This window comes from Cricetulus griseus, chromosome 3, assembly GCF_003668045.3.
Source record: "Cricetulus griseus strain 17A/GY chromosome 3, alternate assembly CriGri-PICRH-1.0, whole genome shotgun sequence".
In the NCBI taxonomy this organism is placed as follows: domain Eukaryota; kingdom Metazoa; phylum Chordata; class Mammalia; order Rodentia; family Cricetidae; genus Cricetulus; species Cricetulus griseus.
The window spans coordinates 222,543,791-222,559,421 of NC_048596.1; the positions used below are offsets into that span (position 1 = coordinate 222,543,791).

Consider the following 15,631-nt stretch of genomic DNA (forward strand, 5'->3'; position numbering starts at 1 on the left):
TCCTTTAAAAAATGGTGTGTGTGTGTGTGTGTGCACGTGTGTCTTGAAGTGTTAGAACATGTGGAGGCCAGAGGTCAACATTGGAATCTTCTTCAAATATTTTTCATGTTATTTATTTATTTATTTATTTATTTATTTAGACAGGGTCTTTCCACTGAATCTGGAGGCTGCCAAATTCCACCGGGGCTCAGCTCCCTGGACAGCAAGATCCAGGGATCCTCTTGTCTCTGCCTCCCCAGTGCTGGGATTACAGGTGTGTGTTGCCATCGCTGGCTTCTGTATGTGGGTGCTGGTGACCAAATCCATCTCAGGTCTTCACACTTGCAGAGCGAGCATTTGGAGGACTGAGTCATCTACCCAGTCCCTCTTAGTAATCCTGCAGGCGCTGTGCTCTCCTCCTTCCCACCCCTGTTCTACTCTCAGTGCCACTTGTTCTTCTTGTGTTCAGAGTCAGAGCTGGGCTCAGTCTCTCTCCCTTGCCACGGCAGTCTCCAACAAAGGCTTCTTTCTTGCCGTAACAAATGTCAAAACATTTTTTTCTTTAACAGAACCCAAAGGGAAAACTATTTTCAGTCACCTGCAGTAGTGATACAAAGAGTAATCGGAGTCTGAAGTCACCAAGACAATTTTGTGAAGAGTGAGATTTGAAGGAAATCAAGTAGTGCTGAAGGGTGCTTTGAAATGAAAATGAAATAGGCCAGTCTGTAGTAGAAATGCTTGGGAAATGAGGGGGGGGGTTCCTCTTATGAAATGCATGGGGTTTAGGAATTATCCATTGATGAATAGCCGGACTCAATCACAGATGCCAAGAGAGGGCTCTATTCCACCACTACTGGCTTTTAATCTCCCTGGCCCCAGGATTTCTGCAGCTGGAGAAATAAGGATGTGACTCATGCTACCAAAGGAAGTTCAACTCAGGCAAGAGGTTGCCAAGTACCCCACCCCAACATACACACCTCCCCCAAGAGGTGGTTCCTTCCGGTCAGTCAGTAAGATTTATCTCAATTATCTCAGAAAAGGGTTAAAGCAATTAGATATTCACTGTTTTGATCAATACTTTGGGATCAGCTAAGTGAAGAGTATCTCACCCTCACTGTATTGCATTAACAGTTCTTCCTGCCAGGAGGGGACTCTTTGAAGGGCCTGCCTGGTCTCACCTGAAAAATTATTTTGCTGCATCTGCATATTATGCCATTTCTATAAAACAACTGAGGGCAAACATTCAAATTGGACTATTAAGCTTCTCTCTTGCTAACAATTTATATAATAATCCTTAAAAAGATCTCATTCAACACTTTTCTGGGAAAGTTACTGTTGCATATAACAACACAATGAATCTCTTTTTCTCAACAGGGGGCAGTTCCCCCCCCCCCACAGTGGACAAAATTTAGCAAAGACTAGACACATTTTTGGTTTCTAATACTCCAGGAAGGGTGCTGGAAATTTTGAGGATAGAATTCACGGAGCAGCTAAACATCCTGCAGGGCCCAGAGCTGTTGTTCACACACAGTCCTCCATCTCTAAATATCAATAGGGCAGAGCTAAGGAACCATCCAAGTTCAATGTGGGAGTGGCAGACACTTCCTTTCTGACTCCCTGTACTTGAACAAAACACAGCACTAGGTTGTCTCTCATAGTTTTCCAGGGCCCACAAGACATAAGAACATCTATTTGGAAGGAAAAGTGGGCATGTGTGCTCATGGGTCAAGGTAGCATTGCACACCCTACATATGTCTTTTGTTAGCACCACCAGGCTGTCTGTTGCTATAGCTTAGATTGTGGGTGGCTTTCATGTTCTTAGGAGTTGATGACAATTTAATATCACGTGGATGAAATTCTTTGGAGCCTCTGACAAGAGATGATACTATAATCCTAACACAGCCACTGTGTTTTGCCACAAGGAGAAGCCCAATTGTCAAAATTGTCTTCCCCTTCTTTTTGATTGCCAAGGGTTGTACTTCCAGAAGGCCTGGTGTTCTTGAAGTTCCCCAGGCTGAGGGCTACAAGCACTTGTCAGCAGATTTAGGTAGAAGTGGAAAATGGTCTTGCTGACCCAATTTTTTTAATGAAGTTTTTTATTTATTTATTATGTATACAGTGTACTGCCTGTCTACCAGAAGAGCGCACTCGATCTAATTATAGTTGGCTATGATCCACCATGTGGTTGCTGAGAATTGAACTCAGGACCTTTGGAAGAGCAGCCATTTTTTTTTAACATCTGAACCATCTCTCCAGTCCCACTGACCCACTTTTTAAGGGGGATATGAACACTGCTCTTCCTGGACACATCTTAATTGTTTATAACTTATTTTTTAGGAAGTGCCGATGGCCCTGCACACCACATTTCTGAAATCACAACACTAACTTGCTTAGCAACAGCTAGAGAGCAACAGCTGTGGGTTCAAAGCACAGATGGCATGTAGTGGGAGCACCAAAGAGATATGAAGGAGCCCTGCCTGGCATGGAGGAAGGCACTGGGCTGGCTGACCTAGCTTCTCTCTTACTCTGTGAGCCTCAGGGCTCCAAAGATGAGCTCATCACATTAACAGCCCATTTGCTAGCAAGAAGATAGCAAAGGCTAGAAGGGCTGTTGACATTCCTAAGTCTCTTTCTCTAGTGGTTCCTCAAGAGGGGTCCCCAGACTGGCATCACTGTCACCTGACAGGCATTATCACTCATTTAGAAAGGCGAATTCATGGGTCTTGTGTAGATGCTTGCTCAGAGCCAGGACACAGAGATCTTACTGACCTTCCCGCACCTCCCCAACACAGATTTGGGTTAACAATTTTGCATCTCTGAAAGGAGAGCTCTAGAAGATCCTAAGATGGACTATGGAAAGAGCAAAAAAAAAAAAAAATGAAACAAAAAATGATGAGGGAAAATGATACATGGAACAAAAACGAGAAAATTCCAAAGTACATCTTTTCTTTTTAAATTAATTTTTAAACGGTGGTTCTACCTCAACTAGATTTGCCATGCTTTGTTGGCGATGGTGGGAGGAGGAGTGAATGGGGAAGGGATAGATGGGAAGCAAGGGGGATTGGGAGGAGAGGAGGGAGGAAAAACTGTGGTTGGTATTAAAATAAATGACATTTTTAATGAATAAAATAATGCTGTAGTGCTGGGCATGGAGCCTAGGGTTTGCACATGTTAGGCACGTGTTCAGCCACCAAGCCACACCCCAGCCCAAGGGGAAATCTTCATGAAAGGAAAGCTACAACGTTCTAATCCTCGATGCCCAAGACCAGACGATGGATAGGTGCTCAACTTCTGTTTAACAACTGTTTAAACAACTGTTTTCCTGCTAAGGGCAGCATGCTTGCAAAGCAGTCCTTGTGTTTATATATTGAGTGGTGCACATATGTGCTGGGTCTCACTCACACAGAAGAGTGTGGAGGCTGGACCTGTAACATTGAAGCATGAAGTCGCACCACAACCTGGGCTCTACAGCGCTGCTCTCACTGACTTTCCAGCCTTTGTGTGTGGCAGCTACTAAAATCTGTGTGAGGGGAAGGGAATAGGACACTAAGGTGGTCACTATAAGCCCCCAAACTCTTCAGTGATAATAGATGAAGGATCACTATACTCACACCTCATAAGGAAAAGGCAGTGATTTATAGTCTCATCACCTAGGAAGCTAAAGCCGGAGAATTGGGAATTCTGAAGCCAGTTTAGGCTATATAGTGAAATTTTATCTAAAAATGCAACTGAACAAAACCAACAGGAAAAGGGGGGAAACAAAGAGACGGAGAGACAGCGAATGAAGGGGAAGAGAAGGGAAAGAGGGGAGGGGAGGAGGGCAAAGGAACTTTCAGGACACCAGAAGACAGCTGTACCTGTAACCTCATTTACAGTACCTATTGTAGTGCCAGCCTTTTTCCACACTCCACACTGTCCCTGTTGGTCCCTTTCTTTCCTATATGGCTATTGCGTTTATAAAGGGCTGTATGTGGGACATGACTCTGAAGAGCTCCACTGGGGGTGGCCTAGTTAGGAAAGGGTTTATTTCATCTTACAACTCCGAGGTCACAACCTATCATTGAGGGAAGTCAGGGCAGGAAAGTGAGGCAGGAACTGGTTCAGAAGCCATAGAGGAGTGCTGCTTACTTGCTTGATCTGCAAGACTCACTCAGCTCACTTTTTTCATACAGCCCAGGACCACCTGCCCAGAGGTGGCATTGTCCACAGTGGATTGGGCTGTCTGTCACACATTAATCATGGATCACAACTACCCCAGTCCTGCCAATCTTATGGAAGATTTTCTCAACTGAGATTCTCTCTACTCTGATGACTCTAGCTTGCATCAAATTGACAAAACAAACAAACAAAATCACATGCCTCCCCTCCACAAAACCTAACCAGCACAGTGGGTGAGAGGTCTCCATGGTTTTCCTGCATGTATAGAATATTCTTTTAAAAGTTCTTGAATTAACATACAATCACCTCTCTATGGCCCTGTGCACTGCCTAATGGCTACAGAATTTCTTCAACAGTAGCCAGCTGCATTGATCTTCATTCTCTTTTAAGCTACTTCTTGGCCTCAATGCACTGACACCTGAAAAGTACACAACCTGCCTTTCCACTATCTCTTCCCAAAGCATCCTTATCTCTTCACCATAGCCAGTCCTCTCCAGAAGGTGCATTGTGGGTTGTGGAATAGTTGGGTGGTATTGCTGAGCAACGCCTCACCTTGAGGTCCCTGTGGACAATGCCCATTCTGTGGAGATAGTACACAGCATCCAGGACCTGGCGGATGAGAGTGCTGGCATCTTTCTCTGTGTAAAATCCCTTCTCCACTATCCGATCAAAGAGTTCTCCGCCGGACACACTGTGGAACAAATAAATGAGACATTAGAAACATGGAGGACTGCCGGATGATTCAGGCAAAATCATCACTAAGAGTTCCCAGTAGGAGACCAAGAAAACTTCATTTCTAAAAGTAAATTTAAAACATGAACCCCATTCTGAGTTTAGAGTTTGCCTAATCTTTCCCCCAGGAGCAATCTCTAGAAAAGGTCCCTATGTCACAGCAATAAAAAATGTATAGAATAAAAGGAAAAGTAGAAAAACAAAACTCCCAGGGCTTGTGGCATATTCATCCCTAAAGTCTTTCCTGACCTTGGTCTCTATTCTCTATTCTGCTGTGACAATATAAAGTTGAAATGGCCTCCCTGGCTAAGCATCATCTAATAAAAGCAGATGACACTGGACTGAAGATGTCATTGTGTGTATGGGTGGGTGGGTGTGTCTTACATTGCAAGGCAGTATTGGAAGCAACATACTGGCAGGGAGTCTGGGTTCTTGATCAATATTAGGCCCCAAGATACTGAGAACATGAGTGCCTTGTAGATCTTTGGACCTTGGCCTTTCTACCTATTTAAATGGGTGGATGAGTCCTTTTCAACAATGGAGTAGGTGCACACCCTTGAAAGTTATCAGACTCTCAAAGCCACTGGAGATTTACAGAAAAGAAAGAGGGCAGGGAAAGGCATGATTTCGGATGTGGTGATGCATAGCTGCAAACCCAAGACATGGTCACAGAGCCAGGAAGGTGGCAAGTTTGGGGCTAGCCTGGGCTACATGGTGAGACTCAGACTCAAAATAAAATAATGAAAGTAAGGGCACTGTATGACACAACTCTCATGTGTGCTAGTGACACATTTCACTCTAATTTACTTTGAGTTTTATATTTCATTTGATGGGTTTGGTGTTTTTGATGTGCCTCAAAATGTGAACTTACAGTGCCCATAGTTAAAGGCAGGTGATATGCTGGCTCTGACCCTCCCATTTCATACCTTTTACTAGACCACTCTATGACACGGCAGCCCTGATGAAGATACAAAATAGAGCCAGAACAGAACCAACCAACTACCTTCAAAGTTTGAAAATGTATGTATCACTAAAAGAACAATGCTTTAGCTAAATAATTAAGGCATTGTGTAAATAAACTCAAGGGACATGCTATTAAAAACTCCAAAATTTTAAAAACCATATGAAAACATATTTATTAAAAATATTAAAACCATAAACAAGCTTTTAAAACACCTCCTTTTTTTACAGATTTAATATAATAAAAGGTAGATGTTAGCAGCACACACACAGACATGAAGATATGATCCACTTTCTGCAAGTCATGGCAATTAATGTAGAATAATGGATCCACTGAAACTGTTTCTGTAAAAAGCTAATAATGAAAATAAAAACAACTGCAGCTATAAAAGATCTGTGTTTTCGAGTTTTATTCCATTACCTGTAGTTGTTCTAAGCAATAATGTGCTCGGAGACTGCTTCCCTTGCAAAGCAAACTGACTATCTAGATGGGAGAGGCACTCAGCAGAAATAAAAAGCAACCTAAAGAGTGAAAAGAAACGGAAACAACAAAGATGACAGTATTTTCTGATGACCATGTTGTCTAAACAATCTATCCTTCGGTGAGCCAAGCTCCCAAAACTTCCTGTCTTGGGAAGTGATATCAAATTCTTTACATTCTTTATCTCTCTAGAAATAGAAAGAGTTTCTAGAACCCCAATGTATTTCAATATCTGGTCCTCTGCAGAACCAGGGGATGCACTGCCATAAGAAGACTGCAGCAGTGGGGCCAGGTGAGCATGGATGCCCTGCAGGCATTCACCTCATTAATTACTCAATACTCATTCAGCTTTTCCCGGGTGCCCACGAATCATCAGCATGGATCTACGCGCTTGGTGATAGCTAAGTAGCATCAACTACAAAGGGGTAAAAGACATTCCTCATCCGCTAATATTGCTCTACCTTCCAATGACGCCCTCCAATCGCTGGCCATCCTGTCATCACTTTGTCTCTTCTGCAGCTGCTGGAGGAGAGGCAGCCATCCTTACCTTGCCACCATCTCACCTGCTAACCGAGAATTCCACAACCCAACCTTGCCCATTCCTCTGCCTCCCTTGAACCGAATCTGACCAGCCTCCTACTCTCTGAAGGTCTTTTTCTGCAGTGGGACATTTAAGGTCTCGATGGAGTCTATAAAATGAGAATATGTGCATGGCTAAGGGGCATCAGGGAAGTGAAAGCTGAAGCTGAAGCATCAGTAGATGCTATGTGCTCTCACAGGCCTCGCTGTCTGCACATTTAAGATTCTACTTCTTAAACCTCACATTGCATACTTCTGAATATCGCTCAGAAAGAACTTGGTTTCCTTAGAAACCAGGGCTCTGGGGAAATGTTTAGAAACTTGACAGAAAAAAGTAACAATATTAATTTAAGAAGAAATCTTAAATTTGCAAATCACTTTATACTTAAAAATAAAAAAAAAAAATCTCACAAGGCACACATTTTCAAAGCCCACTGTTAAGAAATGAACAAACCTCCCAATTCCTGCTTTGAATCTGTCAGTCTTAAAGTGATAGTATTTGGGGGCAGACCTTTGGGACATCCTGAGGCTGAGGTAAGATCATAAATGGTGGTGCCTCCATGATGGAATTAGGCCCTTATAAGGAGCTCTCTGTCCCGTCTGCCAAGGAAGACACCAGAAGCAAGGAAGAGAGTTCTCACCAGAATTAGCCTATGCTTCCACCCTCCTCCTCCAGGGCTGGTAGAAAATACACTTCCCTCCACGGAGTAAGATACCTGCTTATTCTTGAAAGTACACGTGAAACAGCTATGATAAAAATCATACTGTTCCAGAATTGATAGAGGAAAGAGCTTACTCATGGTGAGACACGGATCACATTCTTAGACTGGCTGACCTGTGTGGGCTGTGTGGAGAGGCCACCTTCTTGACAACTGTCATCTATGGGAAGTCTCTGCTGTGAAAGGTTTAAAGTTAAAAATAGAACTCTCCAATTAAAGAAGGCAAAGTATCATGATGAAATTGGGATGGGGTGAGGTATCAGGAGATTTGGGAAAGGGAGGAGAACTGTAAGAATGGATTATGGGATACAATGAGTTAATGGAAGCTGTCTTTCTCTTCTATTGCTATCAACACAATATAGATTAGCTGAGTTATGAAGATGGACTTTATCTTGGCTCTGGTTCTGATACAAGGTCAAGAGGCTGTATCTGGTGATGGGCTTCTTGCTGGCACAGTCTGAAGATACATAGAGTGCTTTGCATGGAGGGTAAAAGGGATATACAACGGATCCAGCCAAAACAGCTTTTATACGGAATCTACTTGCAAGAGTTCACTAGCCATTAACTCATTCATTATCTAATAGACTCATCCCTGCATGAGAACAGAGCCTCAATCACCTCTGTGTGTGTACATATGTATGTATGTGTGTGTGCATGCTGGCATGTATGTGCACATGTGTGCATGTAGAGGCCAGAGGTCAGTATCGGTTGTCTAGACTGGCCAGCAAATGCCAGGGAGCCTTTTGTAGTCACCTTTCCAGCATCACCATTACAGTCACACACTGTCTCACCGGTAAGCTTTTCCTATGTGAGTGTTGGGGATCAAACCCAGGCCTTCATGCTTGTACAGCAATCACTTTTCTACCAAGCTTTACCCCACCCTACCTCTATTTACTTCCTAAAGATCCCACAAGGCCATAATCTTAATATCATAATGAGTATTAATTTTCAGTGAGATTCAGAAGATCAACATAGAAATAACCAAGGAGGAAGAGGTTCAGTTTCAGGAGATGTAGACATAGGAAGACAAACTGGCTACCAAACGCCAAGGAAACAAGACAGAGCGATGGTCCATATTTCCACATCCTCCTGGATTCCAGTTCTGATGTCTTCTAGAGCAGCATGAGTTTACACTGAGCTTTGGGTACTCAGTATCCCATCCTCCTTGCCTATTACAGTCCACAGCTGTCATAACATGTGTCAACTTTAAAAATGCAAATGCGAAATACTTTGATGTCACAATCTTAGTAAAAATTCAGTTTATTTGCAAAACTTTTAAACCATGTAAATCCCTGTGAGTGGAAAAATAATTGTCAAGAGACATGGTATCATTTCAAAGCTGCTGTACTGAGAAAACACTAAGATTGGGTTGCACTGTTGTAGCCTACTGTACAGTGTAACTTCTTCAGGGCACCAAGAGTTATGGTGCAAACCCTGTTGTTTACATGTACCTAAACCTGATTCTCTCTCTCTCTCTCTCTCTCTCTCTCTCTCTCTCTCTCTCTCTCTCTATTTCTCTCTCTGTGTGTGTGGGGATGTGGAGGGCCATGTGTGTATGTATGTGTGTAGAGGCCAGAGGTCAATGTTGAGTATCTCCCTCAATCATTTTCCACCTTACTTTTTGAGATAGGATCTCTCATTGAACCTGGCGCTTAGGATTTGCTTAGAATGGCTGGCAGGTGAGATCCATCCATTTCACTCACCAAATTCTGGGTTCTGGAGGTCCAGCATGGATCTTAAAGCTTGCATAACAAGTACATTACCTGTTGAACTCTCTCCTTAGTCCCCACCACCTTATTTTAAAAGACAGTGTTCTGTTATCTTAAAGTTTGATGTTTATTACTATGTAAATGTACAGTGCCAATGTAAAATGTTAGTCACAGGCTAATACATTTGAATGCTTGGTCCCTAGCTGGTGGTGCTGCTTTGAAGTCTTTTTGGAGGAAGCAATTCACTGGGGGGTGAGAGATGAGGGCTTTGGTATTCTACTTCCTGAGCAGGTTTTCTTCCCTGACTGTGGATCCAATGTGGACAACCACTTCATGCTCCTGCCGCCATGCCCTCTCTACTATGATGGGCTGTATCCCCTTAAACTAGAAGCCAAAGTAATCTTCACATATGTTGTTTGTTGTCAGTCTTTTTTTTAAAAAGAGTTTATTTATTTATTATGTATACAATCTTCTGCCTGCATGCCAGCAGAGGGCACCAGATCCTATTCCAGGTGGTTGTGAGCCACCATGTGTTTGCTGGGAATTGAACTCAGGACCTCTGGAAGAGCAGTCAGTGCTCTTAATCGCTGAGCCATCTCTCCAGCCCTCTTGTTGTCAGTCTTTTGATATCAATAATGAGAAAAGCAACTAATAGACCTAACAACATCACCCACACAGTCATCAAAAGATGTGCCCATAGTCATAGCTGGGAGATGAGTCCCACTAATCTATCACAGAATGCTACTTAGAGGACATAGATGAATGGGGAGAAGACTAAATAATGAGTGCTGTTGTGCTACCATACAAATACAAGAAGTACAAGGACATAAGGCTATTATTATCCTATAATGGGGTAGGGACAGCACAGAATGAAGATATACTGGAATAGTACAAGAGCAATGTAGTCTTCATGTACCCCTTTCATCCAGCCATGCTGGCTAGAAACATGTGTTTTCTGAGACCCAAGTACTCTCTTTATATTTAGTCCTGGGCGGTGGTGAGGGGGAGAAGGTCTTCCTAGACCACTCAGGTTGTGATTAAGAAACTAAATCAATGAAGCCTCTTTGAATGGAGAAACCCTGAGATCCAGAAGGCAGAAAAGGGTGGCTTTTTGGCCAGAAAGAAGGAAAATTTCCTTTCTTTACCTTTTCATCAATCAAGTCTCAATTTGGCAGTGCCTGGGATTTCCCTCTGTCAGCCAAGGCAGTCCCCCTCATTTTCCTAGCCTAGTGCCCAGCATTCCTATTCCTGCATTGAATTCTGGTCCTCGTGTACTTTTGTCCTGGGGGACACCATTAGCCATTACAGTGAGAGCAAGGCTTTACTTCACCCCACCTCTGCTGTCAGAACTTTCCTCCTTCATCAAATCCTATTTCAATAATTTTCAAAAACAATTTATTCTTAGAATTCCATTTCACAGTATCTGCCAGGTTTCAATCTGTTCAGAGATTTCCAAAACACAAACAAATGCCTTTCCATCTAATAGACCAGAAATTTTTAACTCTCTATGTACCATTACATTTTGATTCTGGCTATTTTGTCTTCATTGCATCTGGTACAAAAGGGGTGAACTGTGTTTCCTACCCTAAAATCTATATGTTCATATCTTAACTCTCCAGTATACCTCAAGGGCTCCAATTCACGGGGTCTTTGGAAAAGTTAATTAAGGGAAAATAGTTCATCCTAGTTACTAGTAACCTTATAAAAAGAGGACAATGGGGGTTAGCAGTGGAAGGGGTGCTTAGCCTATGTAAGGCCTTAGATTGGATCTCCAGTACCCAAAAGAGAAGAACAGCCCTTGCCAACATGGGTGGGTATCACAAGATCTGTTGAGAGTTTGGATAGAACAAGACATGGATGAAAGAAGAATTTACTCCTTTTGCCTTTTGCCTGATGGCTAGAGCCATAATGGTAGCCTTCTCTATCTTTAGGCATGCATCTATGCAAAACTGGATCCCCTGGTTTGCATGCCTTTGCATGTAGACTGAATTATTCATTGTTTTTTCTGGCTCTCTAATTTGCAAATGGCAGATTGTGGGACATCTCAATCTCCTTAGTCTGATGAACCTATGACAATCAATCACTATCTATTTTTTCTATAGAAATCCATAGTTGGAATAGTAAAATTACCTAGGGTGCTGGAAAACAGAATTCTTTAATTATGGAAACACTTGTTTTCTCTATTGTCTAATATGGTAGCCACTAATAAAATGTGTCTAGCTAACTGAAGAAGTGATTTGTCAAATTTTACTTAACTTTAGTTAGTGTTAAGACCACATGTTGAACGGCAGATTTAGAGCCCTAGGTAGGGTATGTAGAACTAAAATGCCTTCTAGATAGAGAAATCAAGAGTGTTGCTCATGATTTAGAAGGTTAAGCCTAAATAGAGTTGACAACCAGTGAGGCATCACTATATCAAAGATCTTTACAGTCAAGTTACAGGTGTGATCTACTGAGAGAGGGAGCTAGGTTAGAGAAAAGGGGGATACAATGCCAATTCTGGGTTGGACAAGGAAGAGCTAGCTAAGGACTACTCAGAAATTAGGAAACAGGAGAGAAGTGACTTCATGGAAATCGAGAAGGGCACCTGGTCAACCCTGGCCATTGCTACTGAAAGACAAGTATAGGGGCGGGGCAGAGAACAACACAAAGGCAGGGCTCAGAGCAGCATCCCCAGAGTCCCTGGCTTATACAATGCTTTCCACACCTTGGCATTGGATGAGTCCTGAGTATGCAAAGAAGGGCACGCAGGACTGAATTTTCTGAGACTCATTTTCTCTTCTATAAAAGGAATGATTCTCCATGTTTTAAAAATAAGTTAGACAATGGGAAAAGATGCCTTGGCAAACTTCTGACAAGGCACCCGTGTGGAAGGAGCTTAAAAGAACAAAGAGCTGCCACCCAGGCAGGATGCAGTGGCAGCTTTTTATTTATTTATTTATTTATTTATTTATTTATTTATTTATTTATTATGTCAGAGGAGGCCTCACTTTTCCTGATCCCACAGACGGGCTGGGTTTTTAACATATCCAAGCATTAGGATGGAAATCTGTGCAAGTTTCTGCCTTTCTATGTGATATCACAATTGAATTCTTTGATTCTGTGATGGTAGGTCCCTTTCCACGAGTATAAGAGTTTGCAGGTGAAGCTGAAAAGGCTATTACCCCAGTATGGCATGGTGCCTGGGATGCTGTAGGTTAATGAAGTCCTTATTAGCCCCAGATGACAAGTGGCCTCGATGAACTCATTCAGCATGAGCCTTGTGACAACAGATGGTCTTGAATGTCTTAAATATGAGACTGGAAAAATTCCATAATTAGCTCTTTGACAATTACATATCGGCCTTTCTGAAATTAGTTCCAATTAGGAAGATTTTCTTTGGCAGAAGTATTAACTACTTTCCTCATCAGTGTGACCAAATGCCCGGAACAAAGTTATTTAAGCGAGGAAGCATTTCTTTTGGCTCTCAGTTTGAAAGGATAGAGTCCATCATGGGGAGGAAGGTATGGTAGCAGATGGTTCCATGGTGACAGGTGTGGGTATGTGGTGACTTGCTCACACCTTGGTGGACCAGGAATCAGAAATGGGACTGTTTGAACCACAGCAACTCTCTTTTTTATTTCATATAACCCCCACCCCAGCCTAATGGGTCTACTACCTATGTTTAGAGAGGGTCTTCCCCCCAAAGTTAATTCCTGGAAACATCCTCACAGACACACCCAGAGGCATGCCTTACCATCTCCTAAGTAACTCTCAATCACAATTATTCTGTAGAACGATAGAAAATTTGCATTCTTTCAGCAGCTAAAAACTGAGTAAGAATAGGCTCTGGAATAGGTCTCGGGACAGGACCTGGTTACAGAGTCTGTGAAAGCGACAGCTCCCATGTGGGTACTGCCAGCTGGCTGGGAGCACATCATGGCCTATCTTGGGTAAGTGGGTTAAAAACTGATGGGGAACAATTATGCAATTCACATATGCTTAGGGACTCAGAATCTGAAGAAAACTGATAACCCTGGTTTTAGGTTAAATCTAAAGGATGCATTTCACTCCCATTCCTTGTTTTAATTGGACTGTGTGTGTGTTTGTATCTATTCTGGTGTTTCTTGGCAAGTGTGGGTCTCTACAGAACATCTTCCAATGCACATGAAGGAGGACATATGCATTTATAGAAGCAAGGGAAGATGTAATAAGATGAAAAGAGCAAATACAACCCAAGGATTGCCTGTCTATTGTTCAGCCAACTGGTGGGGTAAAGATTCTCTGTACCTGCTAAAACCTCTGCATGTTAAAAGAATTATTTAGTGTGTGTGTGTGTGTGTGTGTGCATGTCCATGTCATGGCACATATTTGGGAGGCAGAGGACAACTTGTGGGAGCTGATCCTTTCCTTCTACCATGTGAGTTCCAGGCACTGAACTTAGCTTGATGGCAAATCCTTTTCCTGCTGAGTATCTCAAAGGTCAATCCTCTGCATACTTTTAGCCTCCTGCCTTTGTTTATCACTTAATATTCCAGCTTGGATTCACAGCTTCAGAGGAGTCGAGTCTCTCCTAGTGCCCAGAAAATATTAGATCCAATGCTTCATTCTTTCTTGGCACTTCATATTTTTGCACAGCACTTTCTGGCTGTAATCAATTACCAGCAAGTTCATCTGTGTAGTTAGTCCTTCTGCCCTGGCCCCACCCTATCCCATATGGGGAGGTCCACAAGGGTGGGGTCATGTTTACCTCACTTGCAACTGTTTCATCCCTAGGCCCAGCTTGGTTTAACACACACACACACACACACACACACACACACACACACACACACACACACACACACAAAACAAAAACAAAAACAAAAACAAAAACAAAAAAACAAAAAAACCCTTAATGTTTGCTACCATGTGGCCAATAAATTCAGTGGCCTGAATTCAATCAGTGATTTCCAGGTTCAGTGAGAGCTGTGTCTCAAAAATAAGGTAGAGGTCAATAAAGGAAGATCCTTGATGTTGACACCATACACACCTGATCTCTCTCTCTCTCTCTCTCTCTCTCTCTCTCTCTCTCTCTCTCTCTCTCTCTCACACACACACACACACACACACACACACACACTATGTTATACAAAACTGCATAGTTGCATATGAGCTGGGTCTAGCTGAAGATAACATTCTTACATAGCCTTGTAAACTTCAACCCATGTGTCAGGGAGTTCATAACAGAAACATTCTGTAACCTATGTCTTTTAGCACACAGATTGCTGCATCATTCCTCTTGAAATGTCCACCTCATTCATTTGTTCAACCATTCATTCATTAATTTTCAATTCTCTCAGCCACCTGATTTTGAGCTAGTCAGAGTATTATACCTCTCTATATTTTGCCTCTTTCGTTTAGAACAAGTAGTCCACATCCTGAAAGGATGGCCAAGTCTACCTCCACTAAATGGCTGTTCTATATGGCTTTGTAAAGGGAGCCTGGGCACAACTTAGCATCTTACTGTACAATAGGAGGTCACAGTTAAAAGCATTTGAATGACAGAAGCCTTTAGCACATGTTCACAGCCATTACTTTAAAATACCTTTAGATGATGTGCAAATGGGCAGCTTAGTGATCTAGAGCAGTGTGTGGGGAGATGGTGACCCCCCCCAGGGTGTGCATGGCTGGCTGGCAATGTCATGATCCAATCCATCCACTCAGACGGGGGGGGGGGGAATCACGGAATAAAAGCAGTTATGGGATGTCAGTTTACTATTGAGTGTTTGGACTGATTAACTCATTGAAAGCCTTTCCTTGCAACTGTACAGATATGCACTGTGCACAGAGTGTCCTTGCAAGGGGATGTGCTCCTTAAGGATTAGACCATGAAATGCAGCCTCTGCACCAGGCTCTTTCTCCCTTAGTTCAAACAGTTACAATCTTACAGAAGAATAGAAGTACTGCTTGTGGGTGTGGGGTAGGCAGCTTGTAAAACACACTACCCATGTGTTCTAGAACCCATTGTACACAAGAGTAATTCTCACTGATGGATTTTCTATCCTTCCATTCCGAGCACCCACGTGTTAACCCTCCACCTTCACTGCAGAAGGAAAAAGACATCACATGGCATTGAATGAGAGCCCTACACACTCACAAACATTTTAAATTGTTAACAAGAGCACAGTGTGTTTGTATCAAAACCTACAAATATTTTCTTAAGTGTTCCCAAGATCTACTAATAATGGTCTCCTAAGCTGTGACCCTAAATAATAATAATCCCTCCTTTTAGCTGATTCACTCAGGTAGTTTATCACCATGACAAACTTCTGACTGGAATATGAAGCTACTCT

At 42.6% G+C, this 15,631-nt stretch overlaps 1 protein-coding gene across 3 annotated transcripts in view; it reads right to left on the bottom strand.

The window, feature by feature from the left end:
• The window catches only part of Camk1d (calcium/calmodulin dependent protein kinase ID), a 395,032-nt gene that overhangs the window by 53,928 nt on the left and 325,473 nt on the right, over positions 1-15,631 (bottom strand). For all 3 annotated transcript variants that reach the window (XM_035441489.1, XM_027405184.2, XM_027405182.2), the window contains one exon: positions 4,690-4,828. In XM_035441489.1, the coding sequence (XP_035297380.1) occupies positions 4,690-4,828 (139 nt within the window). The remainder of the gene's footprint in view (positions 1-4,689; positions 4,829-15,631) is intronic.